Here is a 12,504-nt window from a genome sequence, read left to right as displayed (position 1 = left end):
CCGTTCAGTCACGCTGTAGTTGCGCTCGGCGGTGTTAAGTGACCGACTCGCAAAGGCGACTGGCCGGAGGACGCCGTCGTGCTCCTGAAGCAGTACCGCTCCGAGACCCAGGTCGCTCGCGTCCGCTTGGACAACGAACTCCCTGTTGAGGTCGGGCAGCTTCAGGTCGGCTGTGGCCACTAGAGCTTGAGATAGAGCCTTGAAGGCTCGCTCTTGCTCTGGCCCCCAGCTCCATCGTGCCGACTTTTTCAACAGTGCGGTCAAGGGCGCTTGGAGGTCCGCGCAATTTGGGATGAACTGTCGGTAGTAGTTCACCATGCCCAAAAAGCGCCTCAGGCCCTGAATGTTCGCCGGCGTCGGGTACTCCAAAATGGCACGTACCTTCTCCTCGCACGGCAGAACGCGACCGCTCTCGATGGTAAAGCCCAATAGTGAAATGCGAGTCTCAGCTATTTGAGCTTTCTTCGGGTTCAAGGTCAACCCGGCGGCACGCAACCTCTCGAGGACGTCCTCCAAGTGGCGGAGGTGCTCCTCGAACGTTCGAGAGAAGATGACGATGTCGTCGAGGTACGCCATGGCGTGTTGCCATTTAGCGTCCCGAGAACGCGGTCTATCAGTCTCTGGAACGTAGCTGCAGCTCCAGAACAGCCAAACGGCATGCGGGTAAACTCGTACAAACCTCTGTGGGAGGTGAACGCAGTTTTCTCCGCGTCAGCCGGCTCCATCTGAACCTGCAGGTAACCGCGGCTAGCATCCAAGGTGCTGAAGTAGCAAGCACCGCCTAGCGCAGCCACGATCAAGTCAACGTTAGGCACAGGATAAGCATCCTTCCTCGTGACCTCATTCAGCCGGCGGTAGTCCACACAGAGCCGGTGAGAGCCGTCTCTTTTGGGGACCATTACCACCGGTGAACCCCAGGGACTGTTGGAGCGTTGGACAACTCTGGTCTCAATCAACTCATCCAATGCCTGGTCAATTGCTTTCCTCTTTGCCGCACTGACGGGGCGAGGATTGCATTGCCACGGTTGTGCGTCGCCTGTGTCAATCCGGTGCCTCACCAGAGAGGTGCAACCCGGGCGTTCCGTGAACATGTCACTGAAACGTGTCAACAGCGACGACAGGCGTGCCTTCTCATGTGTCGACAAGCTGTCCGGCAAAGGCGGCAGCGAGCGATCCGAGCTGCTGCTTACCGGGGTTGTCACCGGCGTAGCCGAGACCTCGTCCACCACGGTAGCGCTATGCTCGAGAGAAAGCGGTAGGCACGGACCGTTTTCCGACGCGCCGGCCAAAGGGCCAGTCTTGGCGTCGGAGTGAGAGACACGGGCCGAAGGGGCCATGTTTTGTCTCCTCTCCTCCTGCTCTCCCGTGGCGTCCGGCGACTTACGGGCAGCCGAGACCACGGGAGGTGTAGCGAATGGCCGTAGGGCGCCGGTAGGGCCGTCCCTGTAGCCTCCGCTCGCGACGTCTATCACGATACCCGTGCGCGCGAGAAAGTCGCGACCAAGAATCACGGGCACGGAAAGACCCGGGAGATGCACGAAGCGCTGTCGGCGCGCGCGATTCTCCCAGCGCACAACCAATCGCGCAGCGCCGCACGAAGTGGCGGTACCGCTGGCGAGATGGAAGGCAGTGTCGCAAGCTCGAATGCGGACAGAGCGGTCGCGCAAATGAGCCATAACCTCTTCGCCGAACAGCGAGATCAAAGCCCCGCTATCCAGCAACGCCGCAAACTCTCGACCAGCGATCGTAAGGGCGATGAACGGCGCCGGCGTGGCTGGAAAGTCGTGTCCAGCGCGACACGCCATCGGTGCCAGAGGTTGGGTTACACCCCCATGCTCTCGTACCGCTGTAGCCGCCGGCGAGGGGGAGCTCGCCGACGGCTCACCCCGTTTCCCGGGGACATTTCGTGTGACCATGGCTGACCTATGGACTGGTACCTTTGGGAAGACGACACCCCCTTGTTGGACTGTGCCCCGTTGGCCAGCCCCCTTGCGGCTGAGCTGACCTTGCCACTTGGCCTCGGACAGCCTCTTTCACAGGCTGGCCTCGGTCTTTAGGAGGGGGGAATGTGGGAATCGAGCGCGCCCTTCCCTTTGGCGCCTCGTTCCCCAGCTAGCGCGCGTGTTGGCCCCGCGCGGCTCGAGCGCCGGGAACCGCCGTTAATCGGCGGTATGGCGACCGCGGCGGCAGCGCCAGGCCTCTTTGTCTGGTGCAAGCCATGCGTCAGCCTCCCGGAGCGCGGGCACGCGTCCGGGCATGCCTCGACATGCTCACATGCTCACGCCACCAAGCTAGCTTACGTCACTGTGCAACGCCGTTCCCATTGGCCGCCAGTGACAACCCCCTTCCCCCTTGAGCTCGCTTCTGTCTGGCGCGGGCTTGCCCGCGTCAGATGCTCTCAGGCTAGCACGAGAGGTTGACGCGCTGCTTTAGCAGGCGGCTCCTCGTTCGTGTGCTCGACCGCTGCCCTTTGTGTGGTAGTCTTAGCGCCGCTGGGAAGCGTACTCGATCGGTCTTGCGGAGTTCCCCTTACGGCCTGCAAGCCTGTGAGTGTCGTACTGTGCTGCATCTTGGGTTAATAAACCCGTGTTGTTTGTTGACATCCTGCTTCGAGTGCCTTTCAGCTATGTGGAGATAGGTTTGCGAGACGCTTACCCTACGAGGCGACCGGCAAGGGACGCGACGTTCTCCACTGCCGCAGCGAACAAAGACGCTGCGGCCGGGTTCGTCGACTCCGGCACGGCGCAGAAAAAGCACTCGAAGCAGGATGTCAACAAACAACACGGGTTTATTAACCCAAGATGCAGCACAGTACGACACTCACAGGCTTGCAGGCCGTAAGGGGAACTCCGCAAGACCGATCGAGTACGCTTGCCAGCGGCGCTAAGATTACCACACAAAGGCAGCGGTCGAGCACACGAACGAGAAGCCGCCTGCTAAAGCAGCGCGTCAACCTCTCGTGCTAGCCTGAGAGCATCTGACGCGGGCAAGCCCGCGCCAGACAGAAGCGAGCTCAAGGAGGAAGGGGGTTGTCACTGGCGGCCAATGGGAACGGCGTTGCACAGTGACGTAAGCTAGCTTGGTGGCGTGAGCATGTGAGCATGTCGAGGCATGCCCGGACGCGGCGCCGGGAGGCTGACGCATGGCTTGCACCAGACAAAGAGGCCTGGCGCTGCCGCCGCGGTCGCCATACCGCCGATTAACGGCGGTTCCCGGCGCTCGAGCCGCGCGGGGCCAACACGCGCGCTAGCTGGGGAACGAGGCGCCAAAGGGAAGGGCGCGCTCGATTCCCACAATATATATATATATATATATATATATATATATATATATATATATATATATATATATATATATATATATATATATATATGGATGCATAAAACAGCAGCAAATGATTTGTGCGCAAGGCATGCGCCACGCTTACTCAAACCGAGTGACACGCGAGTAATGCCAGTGTCACACGGGAAATTTTATTCGCGATTAACACCGATCCGTATCGTATTTTTTATTGCGATCTACAGTGCTCGCTGCTACGCGGTTTAAACTAATAAGGATTGAGTCTGGCGTAATCGTCAGCCAAATCGCGATGTCGGAGCCAGATCGCGGTGCACAGCTCACGATCGTCATACTTGTAGTGCGCTTCCGGAGGACACGGACCAAGAAACAAGGAAAAACCACACAAGATGATGCGCAAACTCGCAACTACTTTATTTCGAAAACGTACAGCCTTATGTACGTACAAGAAAGAAGGCACACTAAATGACGAGGGGGGGCGGGGTACGTGTTCGGTAGTCGGTACGTGTTCATACTACAAGTATGAACACGTACCGACTAGCCCCCGTTGCCGCCCTACTAGGTCACGATCGTCTAGATCCCGATAAAGCCTGATCACGCTTAAATATGACCGCGTAGCAGCAGCTAGTGCTAATCAAACCTAGTCCGGGTCGGCGTTGACCGCGATTAAAAGTGCCCGTGTGACACCGGTATGGCACAAGCATTTGCAGATTTTTCGGAGCGCATTCGCGTCGTGTCAAGCTTTGACATTCTTCGCAGCGAGTTGATGACGATCGCAAGTAGGGCTTTTCCGATTCTTCGCGTGTTCATTACGCGAGTTCATTCGCTAGAAGCGGCAGCAAGCTCGAGTCGCTCGGCTCACCCGTCTGGTTCTCTTCCTGTTTTCCCTCACATTCGTCTTATTTAAAAAACTGCAGGGGGCACTGAACGAGGAGTGGAGCGACGGGAGAACGCCGATTCAGGTCGAGCCCATGCACCCCAGACTGTCAAAGGTAATAGTGCGGCATGATTTTATTAGGTGGACTCAGTTTTACTCTTCCACCTTGTGACGTTCGCCAGCATTAACAACGCACCCCCAATATTGTGCGTGGTCTCTTCCTAGGTTCTTGGTAAGAAAAAGAAAGTTATTCTAATCAAACATGACTCATTGTCAGAAAGTTCTCATTAGAACAGGCAGGCTTACAGCTAGGCGGGTAGCAACTAGCAATAATGCATTTTTTAACAGTACAATGTTTAAGTTTATGCTTTTGTGGCACTTGCTTAAAATGTCTTGATCCTCAGGAACATCATGTGCATCCCAAGACACCCTGGCAGACGACATAAGGCCTGGGGACGACAGAGAGATGCTGAGCTCTGCAGATGGTGAAATGGTACGTTCAAGATATTACACGTACCAGGGGCGCAGACATCCTTGATCTGACGGGGGGGCCGGGCAGGCAGATGTGGTCGAGTGTCATTTTGTGCTCTGTATGCTATTGTGAAAAGAAGTTTCGGGGGGGAGGGGGGCACAGGCCCGGTGTGCCACTCCCTGGCTACGCCACGGACGTGTACCATCTTGAGAGAATGAAGTGCGTGACGGCCAGCGGGCACTTCATCTGAAATGTACCCATTTTAACACGAAGGTGTTCTGTGCCGGGGTCCACCAAGACTTAAGTGACATATTTCTGTCACGGATATGATGTTGATAAAATGGACGCTAACGGATAAGAAAGAAAAAACTTAGAAAAAAGTTGCCTCGTCCGGAATTGAACTTACGACCTCCTGGTCTGCGACTAGAAGGCCATTGTAAAAGCTCTCCATACCAGTGAAAAACACTGGCCACGCTAGCTACGGGGAGTCGCCCTAGACGCAGTTACGTTCTTTGCTTCGTGTGATGGCGATGACGGCTTGTCGAGTAGTGCAACTTCCACATGCACCAATGGTGTTTCGCCGCCGACTGCTTCGATTGTGATAGCACCGACTAATAAGGCTGCTGCAGAAAGGCAACGATGCCGACGTGCGAATGTCGTGCCTTTGTGGAGCGAGACAGAGGTCAGTGGGGCGTGAAACACGTGCGTGCGTTCATGGCTAGAGCTGCGAGCATCTGCCTCCTGTGTTGCTGAAGCGCAGTGTGGTACCCTATTACTCGGGAGCGCAGACCGTGCAGTTGCCTCCTTAATTCACAACGCTTTGAAGAAGTTCATATCGAGTACCAGTGTTTATGTGCTTGTGGATGTCATCTTTACGCGGTATTGACGATAGGCTGTGTCCAGGTATTTGTTAAATACCTCAGCTACCACAACGGTTAAATCGTGGTCATGGGCGTTAGTCGTCTCGATAGAGATCTGCCACTAGGCGTCAACATGGGTGCATCTTCGTGAAACGGTGCTATAGGTGCCAAACTGGACGGCCAAACTTTTAAAAGGACAAAGATTCTGGATGCTTAAACTCATCCATCACCAACCCACCAAGTTACTCATGCTTTCATATGCTTTTGTTTTTTAAATCTAAGGACCTGAAAAATAACTTAGGAAATTCGATGTCTGATAAGGTGCGAGTAAATGGTCTCTTCTTCTTCTCTTCTTTTACTCTGTTATTTCTTCTCACCCTGTGCAGGTACAGAACTGGATGTTGATCTAGTTGACCTCCTAGGCTTTCCTTGTCTTTCTTTCTCTGTGTCAATATAAGTTCTTCACTCAACGTGAAAATGTGCAGTGCATCTGTAATTTTATGTGTGCCGAAAGATTTGTAGTCAGTGTTCCTTCTTTTTCCTGTTATATACATTTCCCTTATAACGCTACATTGCCAGCAGCATTGCCTTGCACAAGAGGCCAATGCATGGTACTGTTGCATAAGTGAGGCGCCACGTAGAGTTATCTTAATTTTGGCTGATACCATTGAAACTGTTTCAGTTTATACTTAATACATACTCGATGCCAGCATCATCTAAATATAATACTAATGTTATTTTTCAGATCAAGGAGCTGCACTTCAGCAGTGCCAAGGCTGCAGTAGAAGCAAGGAGGCTGTGCTCGAGATGGAAGCGAAAGTCGCCAACCTGCAGAAAGAAGTTTCAAGGCTGGAGAAACACAACATGCAGCTTGAAAAGAGGCTGGATTTAGTTCAGTCACAGCTACTTACATTAAGTCTTATCAAAAACTCGCCGAAGGAGTGCGTCTTCTATACAGCGTTTCCCAACTTTGAGGTATTTGAAGCCGTGCTAGACTATGTGACACCTAGTGCAGTCAGAATGTCGTACTGGGGATGGGAAGGAAAAGACGGACCAGAAACTCGTGGCAGGCCTAAAGAGACAGATCTTGCTACGGAGTTCTTCATGGTGCTAGTGAGGCTGAGAACTGGCATGTCTGGGCGAGAATTGGCTCGTAACTTCACTCTGTCAGAGAGTCAGGTAAGCCGTATTTTCGCAACCTGGGTAAACTTTCTGCAAAGACAGCTAAAAAAACTAACGAAAATTCCACCACAAGAAGCAATCAGGCAGCACCTACCCAAATCATTTGAGAACTTTAAGAACACACGTCTTGTCTTGGACGCTACTGAAGTGCGAGTACAGCGACCATCATCGCTGAGTGCACAGCGTCGAACATTCTGGACCTACAAACACTACAACACCTATAAGGCTCTCATCGGCTGTACTCCTGATGGCTACTTAGCCTTTGTGTCTCGTCTCTGGGGGGGGGGGCTCTGTGTCTGACAAAAAAATAATTCAATGTAGCTCCCTGTTGGAGCAATTAGAACCAGGAAATGCAATCATGGTGGACAAGGGTTTCACGTTCTCTTATTTTCCTCCTGGCATCACAGTGTATCGTCCTCCATTTCGTGAGCCGCATGAGCGACAAATGCCAGCTCAAAGTGTTGAAGAAACTCGTCGCATTGCTTGTGCACGCGTTCATGTGGAACGAGTGATTGCAAGGGTTACAAGCTTCCACATATTGGACAGGCCATTTCCTATCAATATGATAGATATAGCAGAACAGGTTTTTTCAAGTCTGTTGCTATTTGAGCAATTTCAGAATTTCAGAAGTGTGCTCATAAAAGACCTTGACTGATAGTCAAAGACTTAGCGAATGAGTGTGAAATGTTAAATTAGCCTCTGTATATTTTTAGGAATGGAGACTTTCAAGGTTTACACCAGTTTTCAGAGACCTTAAAAATTAGTTTCATGTTTTGAATTAACCTTTTCATTGGCTTTTATGACCTAGGGCTAATTCTTAAATGAGAACTATTCTCAAATATATCACGTTCAGTAACACTGATAGTTGGGAAAGTTGGTATGGGCTCATGATTAAACTCGGCGCAACGGACACGAGATACAAACAAAGTGTATCTGTCCTCGTGTATTCTTCGTTTGTATTTCATGTCCGTTGAGCCGCGTTTAATCATGAGTTCAAATATATCAGTGTATGTCAACAACACTGTTCATTGATGCTGTAAAATGCGCTTTGGAAGCGTTCATGCCCTGAAGAGTTCTGGCCTGGGTGCTGTATCATGTTATTGTACATATTTACTGTTGTTTCGAGAAATGAGCGAACGGCAGCGTGATCACTGGTTTTTGTGTGTAGGTGTTTACTATTGTCTGCAACATTCACTATGCCTGTGATATTTGTGATTCACTATGCCGGTGATTTTGCTATTATATTGTCATGGGACAGATCGCCCAGCTTCTGCCTCGGATGCATCAACATGTGCTTTAACCCAACAAGATACACTGTGTTATGTTCACATTTTCAAGTGCCATATTTGCACGTTCATTGACTTCTTTGAGCTGTTTTGAATGCAATATATTAAAAGTGTGCTTTTACCAATCTTTTTAAGCCTTCCTGCTTTATTTCTTTTAAATGCGAAGCATTTCTTAGCGATCTTCTGCGACTTTGAGCGTATCTATCTAGCCGTCCTACGACTTTGCGCTCTCCTGGGCGTTTCGTTTATAGGGTGTACACCAAAATTGGTGTGGCGTAGCATGACTGCATGACGAACATAAATGGCAGGTCATATCATGAAAATCATGACATTCATGCCATGAACGACATGATTTACATGCCACAGTCTTGGTGCTATTGAGGTTGTTTCATTAACTTGATATATAGCCAAATTGGTATGGCGTGACAAGAGGGCATGACGAGCATAAGTGACAGGTCCTAACGTGCAAATCATGATACGCGTGTCACGTACAGCATGATTTACGTGCTACGCTCATGGTGCGCTGGCGGCCGTTTAGTTAACTTGATATACACCAAAATTGGTATTGCGCGACGCGTCTGTGGGACGAACATAAATAACAGGAGTTAAGATTCAAACAATGATAGGCACGCCATGTACAGCATGACTTGCGTGCCATGCTCATGGTGTGCCGGTGGCCGTTTTGCTAGCTTGATATACACCAAAATTGGTATTGCGCGACGTGGCTGTGTGAATAACATCAGTAACAGGTGGTAACATGCAACAGTGACATGCATGCCATGTAGGGTATGATTTAGACGCCACGCTCATGGGGCGCTTACGGCCAATTTGTTAACTGGATTTATACGAAAATTGGTATGGCATGACAGGAGTGCGTGACAAACATAAATAGCACGTCACGCATAGTATATATATACCAGATTATACATGCATGCATGCATGACAGACATGCCATATATAGCAAACTAGATGTCATGACATGAATGACTTCATTTGCCTCAATGACAAACAAGACGTTGTATGCAGCTCTTTGCTGGCTGCTTCGCATTACATCGATTCCCACATTGCGTGGGATCTGCCGGTTTTTTTTCATACTATATTTAACACAAGTGCACCATTAGAAAAAACACCAGCTGTTCAGAAACAGAAAAGATACATTAATTTCAATAAGCACGAGTGGAAATTAGGGTTGGCATTGTGTCGAAGGCCACCAGTGTTGACTTGTTTCATTGCTTTTTTTTTCGTAGTGTGAGTTAAAAAGATCAAACCCAGCATTGAGGCAGCCGCAACTTTACATTTTATTTCAGCATCCTAAGCTTTATGACGAGGTCACTTCTGGGGTCACACACATAAAATCCTGCCTGAAGCTTCTTAAATGATACATACTGACTATTTATATACAGTTTTCCAAGCCGCTTCACTCGCTTTGTCAGCAGCTCAGGCACAAGGGCTCTCCTTATAAAGTGACCTAGAGCGGGTAGCATTGTTGTTGCCAAGATGTGCTCATCAAAATAAATTCATTGCACATGAATGTTGTCCAGTTTACCTGGCTTCTCACTCTCTGTCCATATCACGTAGTCGCACCATGTGTGCTCACTAACGGCCATCTGGCCCTGTACCTGATAAAAATAAGCATGGTCCTTCTTAAGGACCACTTCACCATCTTCTAACTTGCAGCAGAAGTTTCTATCTGCACATGCTTCGTAAGCAGTGAGCCCTCTCTTAGATAGGGGGCACTTGACTTCGAGCAAGCCTTGCACACCATTGATGGTTACAACCCTGTCTGGCGACGCTCCTAGCAATGGCATGTACTTGTGTATATGCAGACCAGTCTCTTCGACAGCGACATCATCGTCTGTGCATTTCTTGAGTAACTCGTAAATTGCAACGGCATCTTTTTCATGCGCTCTTCCGCACGCAATTGCCTCAGATTTAGCATTTTCACATGGGTACCGAATGCTTTTCAACAGCCCCTCAGGCTTTGTACACCGGCATGCTCGCTTAAGTAACGATGCTCTAATTAGGATAGTGCGCGCTTGATGCCAGTGTTTGTTTTCGGCCTGACCAATACTCTCCTTACAAACTTTCACTCTCTCCTCCTCACTGAGAGCTGCGAGCGACTTTAAGTAGCTGTTCATTTCTTCATTAGCTATATCGCTCCGCTGGTGAACACTGTCACCAATTATACTTTTTTCTTCAATGTCCTTTGGGACCACTTCAACTGACGGACATATGTAACGCAGTGCCTGCAGTGTTCGGCAAGCACTGGCAAGTCTTTTTTTGAATGACATTGTATCTTCACTCGGCGTTGTCTTTGGCTTTGAAGGGCTGTAGTTTCGCTTCACCTTGGACCGTGCAGGCTTGTTGATTAGATGCTTTCGGAAAGAAATGTCCTCCAATGGCAGCCTCGGTGCTGGCTTCTTCTTTGCTGTAATGGAAACAAAGTGCAGTAACACTTGTAAGGTCTCAATAGAGTGATTTTCACAGGAATGTGTCCTAAAAGTGTGCGATCAAGGATACTGCCACATCCTGATCATGGAAGACCTTAAATAAACAATGTACATAGACATAAAATAGCTGTGAAGATGTAGGAAATGAAACCTTCATTTCTGTTATGTTAAACCTTCAAAAACTGCACTCCAGCTCGGAGCCCCTTTTAAAACGGGGTAGAGAAGGTAGTGTAATTTTTGTCCAAGCATATGCCAGCTTTTCACTCTGTCCATATCACAGTCGAAGATGTATTCCTAGTGAGAGTGATGAAACCATGAATTTCATAATAAGCATTATCTTTACATAACCTTGCAGGTTTACTGCAGGAGCTTTCGTAAGTGCCCTCTGACCAAGCTTGGCTCACCAGTTACTATCCTGTCTAGTAATGTGGCTATCCACGGAATGTACTTGTATACATGTTGGCCACTTTCATGATCTTCGTCATACCATACACATTTCTGTAGCACCTCGTACATGACAATATGTATTTCAGTTAAATTCATAGCCACGTAAATTTCTACATCGTTTGGTGCATGGACGCTCAAGCAAGGATAGTGGCATATTTTGATCACAAGCACATTTGTGTTTTACTGTATCTGCTGCAACTGTTGCAATAACTTATGCCTTTGCAGCTGTTAGGAACGTCTCTACGTCTGGAATGTCACGTAATGGTGAATGCAATAAATTCTCATTTCAAAATGAAACATGCATTTGACTCATGTTTTCACCTTCTCCTGGAACAATCCACTTGCACAGGAAGTCTGTGCGCGAAGCTTGCTCGCCTGGCCCCTTTGGTCCCGCTTCCACAGCAGCAAACAGCAGTCCAGCCACGTGTTGACATGTTTCGCTCAGTCTGCAAGCCATATGTTTAACAAAAAGTAGAAGTGAACGATGTCACGCAATCCTAGCAGAGGTGTAGCAAGAAATTTGTTTCGGGGGGGGGGGGGGTTCAACCATACTTTATGTATGTTTGTACGTGCGTTTGTATGTGTGCTTGTATATATACACATGTAAAATTTAAAAAAAAATGAAGGGGGGGGTTGCACCCCCTTCCCCTGGCTACGCCCCTGAGTTTAGGCATCCGAAAAGCTCACGACACTGGAACGACTGGCGAGTCACCTCCTGAGACATTCCATGTTGCTCACGAAAGCAAGCTCTCTGTATGTGTATACACTGTGCAGAGCTAAAGACATAACTTTACTGCTGTCGCACTGAATCTGTCTCTTCTACCAGCGCCACACTGGCGCTTCCGATCGCGACTGTGGCGTGTAGATCATAGTTCCCGATCGCAATCGAAAATATTGCTGCAGCACAGCACAGCACTATTCTGATAGTTTGTTGAACACTCGACACGATATAGATATCTACCGCGACAAGTTCCTGTGTGGCAAACTAACTAGGCCACAATGCTGTACTTCCAGAAATTTCAATGGGGGCATGCCACAAAAATGCTAGCGTACGGGTCGTGTAAGCAGCGAGCGCTGCCCTCGAATGCGGGGGACCGCGCGCGCCGCCGCGATGAACCTGTCCAGATACTCGAAACGCACTTGCGTGCGGCTCCTATCGCGCATACATTATACGTGAATGGCAGCGGTTGTATTCACAAACCGCCAACGCGTGCACATACAAAAAACATGCTTACCCTGCAACGCATTCACAATGAGCTCCGGCGATGCTTCCTGTGACTCGGTCAAACCACGCGGACACGACGTAGACACCGCTCTTCATGGATGGCGAGCATGCCGCTCGAACCAGCCCATAGCGCCAATCGCCTGTCTTCAAGATCATTGCGAAAGTAGTTTTCTTCCTTCAAGGCCCAGCCCCGACGCGCCTATCGAACGGTGTGCGTCATCGAATGGAGGTATCGCCAAACATCGTCGATTGTCACTGTACACCGCAAAAAATCGTCTCTCCACCCAGTCTCCGAAAAGGAGAACGGGATTGCATCTTCCTCGATCATCGGCAAAGACGTGCAACAAAAATCACCGCTTAAAAGAGATCAGAAAAAAAAAAGAAACAAAGCATCCACAAGCAATGGCT

The 12,504-nt window shown here is 49.5% G+C and overlaps 1 protein-coding gene and 1 pseudogene across 1 annotated transcript; one reads left to right on the top strand and one right to left on the bottom strand.

The window, feature by feature from the left end:
- Window positions 1-6,601: 6,601 nt before the first annotated feature.
- On the top strand, window positions 6,602-7,329 carry LOC119399258 (uncharacterized; annotated as a pseudogene).
- Window positions 7,330-9,466: 2,137 nt separating this feature from the next.
- LOC119399257 (uncharacterized) lies at window positions 9,467-12,234 on the bottom strand. Its single transcript, XM_037666074.2, has 3 exons — window positions 12,107-12,234; window positions 11,193-11,317; window positions 9,467-10,402 (listed from the first exon to the last, which is right to left on the bottom strand). The coding sequence occupies exons 1-3, from the start codon at window positions 12,190-12,192 to the stop codon at window positions 9,492-9,494; spliced, it is 1,122 nt and encodes a 373-aa protein (XP_037522002.1). The 5' UTR covers window positions 12,193-12,234; the 3' UTR covers window positions 9,467-9,491.
- Between the last annotated feature and the right edge of the window lie 270 nt (window positions 12,235-12,504).

This window comes from Rhipicephalus sanguineus, chromosome 7 (assembly GCF_013339695.2).
Source record: "Rhipicephalus sanguineus isolate Rsan-2018 chromosome 7, BIME_Rsan_1.4, whole genome shotgun sequence".
NCBI classification, from domain to species: Eukaryota; Metazoa; Arthropoda; class Arachnida; order Ixodida; family Ixodidae; genus Rhipicephalus; species Rhipicephalus sanguineus.
Note: the sequence above shows the minus strand (reverse complement) of the source record. Positions and strands in the feature narration are given on the sequence as shown.

Coding starts and splice junctions, on each gene's coding strand:
- LOC119399257 (XM_037666074.2), bottom strand. CDS start 12,192: ATGAAGAGCGGTGTCTACGTCGTGTCCGCGTGGTTTGACCGAGTCACA. Junction 11,318..12,106: donor CATTGTGAATGCGTTGCAGG/GTAAGCATGTTT, acceptor TATGGCTTGCAG/ACTGAGCGAAACATGTCAAC. Junction 10,403..11,192: donor GTGGATTGTTCCAGGAGAAG/GTGAAAACATGA, acceptor TTTCCATTACAG/CAAAGAAGAAGCCAGCACCG.